At 39.3% G+C, this 3,245-nt stretch overlaps 1 protein-coding gene across 3 annotated transcripts in view; it reads right to left on the bottom strand.

Annotated features, from left to right (window-relative positions):
• Window positions 1-1,273: 1,273 nt before the first annotated feature.
• cpeb4b (cytoplasmic polyadenylation element binding protein 4b) overlaps window positions 1,274-3,245 on the bottom strand; it is a 35,880-nt gene continuing 33,908 nt past the window's right edge. For all 3 annotated transcript variants that reach the window (XM_019864168.1, XM_019864170.1, XM_019864169.1), the window contains 2 exons: window positions 2,290-2,471; window positions 1,274-1,528 (listed from right to left, as the gene is read on the bottom strand). In XM_019864168.1, the coding sequence (XP_019719727.1) occupies window positions 1,301-1,528; window positions 2,290-2,471 (410 nt within the window). In that variant the 3' untranslated portion in view covers window positions 1,274-1,300. The remainder of the gene's footprint in view (window positions 1,529-2,289; window positions 2,472-3,245) is intronic.

Raw genomic sequence — 3,245 nt, 5'->3', positions numbered from 1 at the left:
GAGATCTTTTTTCTGAGAGAAAGAGAGAGAGAGAGAGAGAGAGACTGTGTTTGGCTTTCAGGGCTTCTCTATCCTGTGCCGCTAGCTATTATAACAGCTTTGGTTATCAACTAAGGGTATACTGGTATATTCTAGAACATGAAATAAGTGCACTCTTCTTCAGCAACACCTTTTTTTTTTTTCTTCAATTCAACATTTGCTCATAAGCCTCGCATTGGCATCTTGGAAAAATCTAAAACGAGCTCTGCTACAAAATAATCTAAAATGTCAAATCAAAGAGGATTTGTTGGGGGGGGGGCCTCTTATAATAATAAAAAAATAATAATACATGAAGGAAAGCATGCCGATTGAAGAGCAGAGTACCAGAGCACACTTCAACTTTCCTATATATTCTTTTTTTCTTTTTTCTTTTTTTTTGGAACAATCATTTCATTTCAAAAAAATAAAACAAACAACGTTACACTTCTTTTTTCCTTGCTGGACATAGTTGATATAAATCCTGTTTTCTCTCGTGAAAATATAAATATTAACTAAAAAAAAAAAAAAAAAAACAACAAAAAAAACATTGTTGAGAGTGTGTGTGTGTGTGTGTGTGTGTGTGTGTGTGTGTGTGTGTGTGTGTGTGTGTGTGTGTGTGTGTGTGTGTCTGTCTGTCTGTGTCTGTGTGCCACTTTAGGCGAGACCTTAGGTGACTCCCGGTGAGCGTTGTGTGCTCATCACCATGGCGATGGTCTGAAGGTCACAATGATCGAATAAAATGCAACTTTGTGCCTCATAAAGCCGCACTGCTGATCATGTGACCTTTTGTCTCCACTTCTATGTTTTATCGGTTGTGGTTCACAACAGGGGCGATTGTCGGATCAGTGATTTAGGGGTGCTGAGAAAGACACAGTAAATGTCACCATTTTGTACATTCCAGCGCAACAGCTAGCCTCTCTCATTTTGATTCAAAGATGGGAGAGAGGTTCGAGGAGAAGGATTGGGTGGAACAAATCTTTTTTTTTAGGCAAGATGGTGTTGTATTTTTATTCGTAAATATTGCATTTTCAGATAAGTACTGTTTCAGTACGGTTACACACTACTTAAGGGTGCGAAGATTTAAGTTAGCACCAAACATTGGTCCTATTTTTCTCAGGGCATTTTTACTTTAATATAAATATTAACTAAAAAAAAAAAAAAAAAAAAACAACCAAAAAAAACTTGTTGAGCAAAAAGGAACCAGCAACAGAAAAGTGCATTTATTCATTAAATGATTTTGCGACTCCTGCACTACCTTTGCCATCCTGCTCCCTGCCGCCGCTCAGTTCCAGCGGAACGAGATGTGACGCGGCCGGTCACCGCCCTCCTTCACCAGCGGCTTGTGGAACTCACGGCCGGCGCGCGAGTGGATGGCCGCCCAGCAGTACTCGCAGTAGTACTGCAGGCAAGTGACGTTGGCGCAGAAGAACGGCGCAAACTTGCCGCCGCAGCGAGTCCCCTGGCACTCGTCGCACAGCTGGTCGTCCAGCACGTATGGCTTCACTTCCACCTGCGTCGGAGGAGGGAAAGGCATTAAAAATGTGCTGCGGCTCCTAAGGGGTAAAATATTAAATGAGAACAAAATGAAGATTTATTGACAAAAACTAATGTATCTTTGTTCAACTATCTTCTGCAGGGTGTGAATGGCTTGGCGACAGGCCAAACAAAAACATGATCTTCCACTAGTTAAGTGGTTTTCAAATTGTAGTACAAGTACCACTACTGGTATGGGTGCTCCCCCTTGTGGTATGATGAAGAATCAAGGTCTAAGTGAAGTTCAGTTCTATCTGCTTTTGAACTTCAATACATTTGCATGTAATCTTAAACAACTGTTTGTTTGTTTTTTCAAAGACTTTTAAGTAGATTCCTTCTCCCCCTCTAAACGTAATATTAATGTTCAAACTGCATAATGTTGCAGTGGCTTACAATATTAAATTAATTTTTGTCTCATTTCTTGATGAACATATTGTATTTTAATACTGGCCATGATGGTGGTACTTAGGAGTGCTAAGACTTTGTAACGATGATGTAAAAATGTGAAGATCATGGCACTGAATGGCAGACGGTTAACCCGTGTAACTACCTGTTAACATTCAGACTAAGTCATGGCTTTGCGTTCAATTAAAAAGGCCTAGAGTTCTCACTGGCTAAGTCAATTTGTGTCACCTATTTCTTCACTCGTTGCTAAATAACGCTTACAAGTAAGACTCGAGTTGGTACACAACAAATTATGAAAAAATGTGAGACGAGGTCACATTTCTTTCCACAAACCCGTTTATCGATTTCTCCATGCTGCAGCTGCACAAAGCGAGCACTGATAGCAGCAATGTAACTCTGCTGATTAGAGAAGGCGACCCGCCCAGCTCCTTTCGGGTACTTCAGCTCGGGATCCGTGTCGATGCCGGCGTAGCAGACACCGCCGTACAGGCGGTCCATGATCATGGCCAGTTCCACTGCGAACAAAAGACGCAATGCAAACAAATCAACATTGTCTCTCGATAAGATGTTCTTTTCAGTTTGTTTGACAAGTTTCACTTTTTGAATTGTAATACCGTAAAAAAAAAAAAATTAACGTTTTGACAATCTTCAAAATGATTGCATGTGTATGTTACATGTGAACCTGAAGATATTACACAATTATATCAGATAAAATGATGGCGATGATATGCATTTAACAACTGTGAAGTAATATTGGAAAATCCAAAATGCAATATTGAATGTCACAAGTAATTAAAAAAAAAACGACATGAAATAAAAAAAATTGTATTTCGTAAATTCGACAAAGCAAGAGATTTTTCCGAAGTGATATCTTTCTGAGCAACAAACCCGGAAGTGTGCCATCACTTTACAAAGAATGCTCATCGACATCGGCGTATAATTCATTAGCTTTGCAAGAACGCAGTTGTATCGTTGCAACGCCTGACTATACAGGGTCGTTTTTTGGGTTAAAAACGCCTTGCTATACATGGTCGTTTTTTTTGGCTAAAAACGGCTTACAATACATGGTCGTTTTTTCGATTAAAAAATTCTGCTAAAAACGCCTTACGATACAGTGTCGTTTTTTTCGATAAAAAAAAACGCCTTACTATACATAGTCGTTTTTTTCGGCTAAAAACGCCTTACTATACATGGTCATTTTTTTCGGCTAAAAAAGCCTTTATACATGGTCGTTTTTTTGGCTAAAAAATTCTGCTAAAAACGCCTTACTATACATGGTCGTTTTTTTC

The sequence above is a fragment of the Hippocampus comes genome, unplaced genomic scaffold, assembly GCF_001891065.2.
Source record: "Hippocampus comes isolate QL1 unplaced genomic scaffold, H_comes_QL1_v1.1 scaffold57, whole genome shotgun sequence".
NCBI lineage: Eukaryota > Metazoa > Chordata > Actinopteri > Syngnathiformes > Syngnathidae > Hippocampus > Hippocampus comes.
The sequence above is the reverse complement of the archived record's forward strand: the minus strand, read 5'-3'. Positions and strand labels throughout refer to the sequence as shown.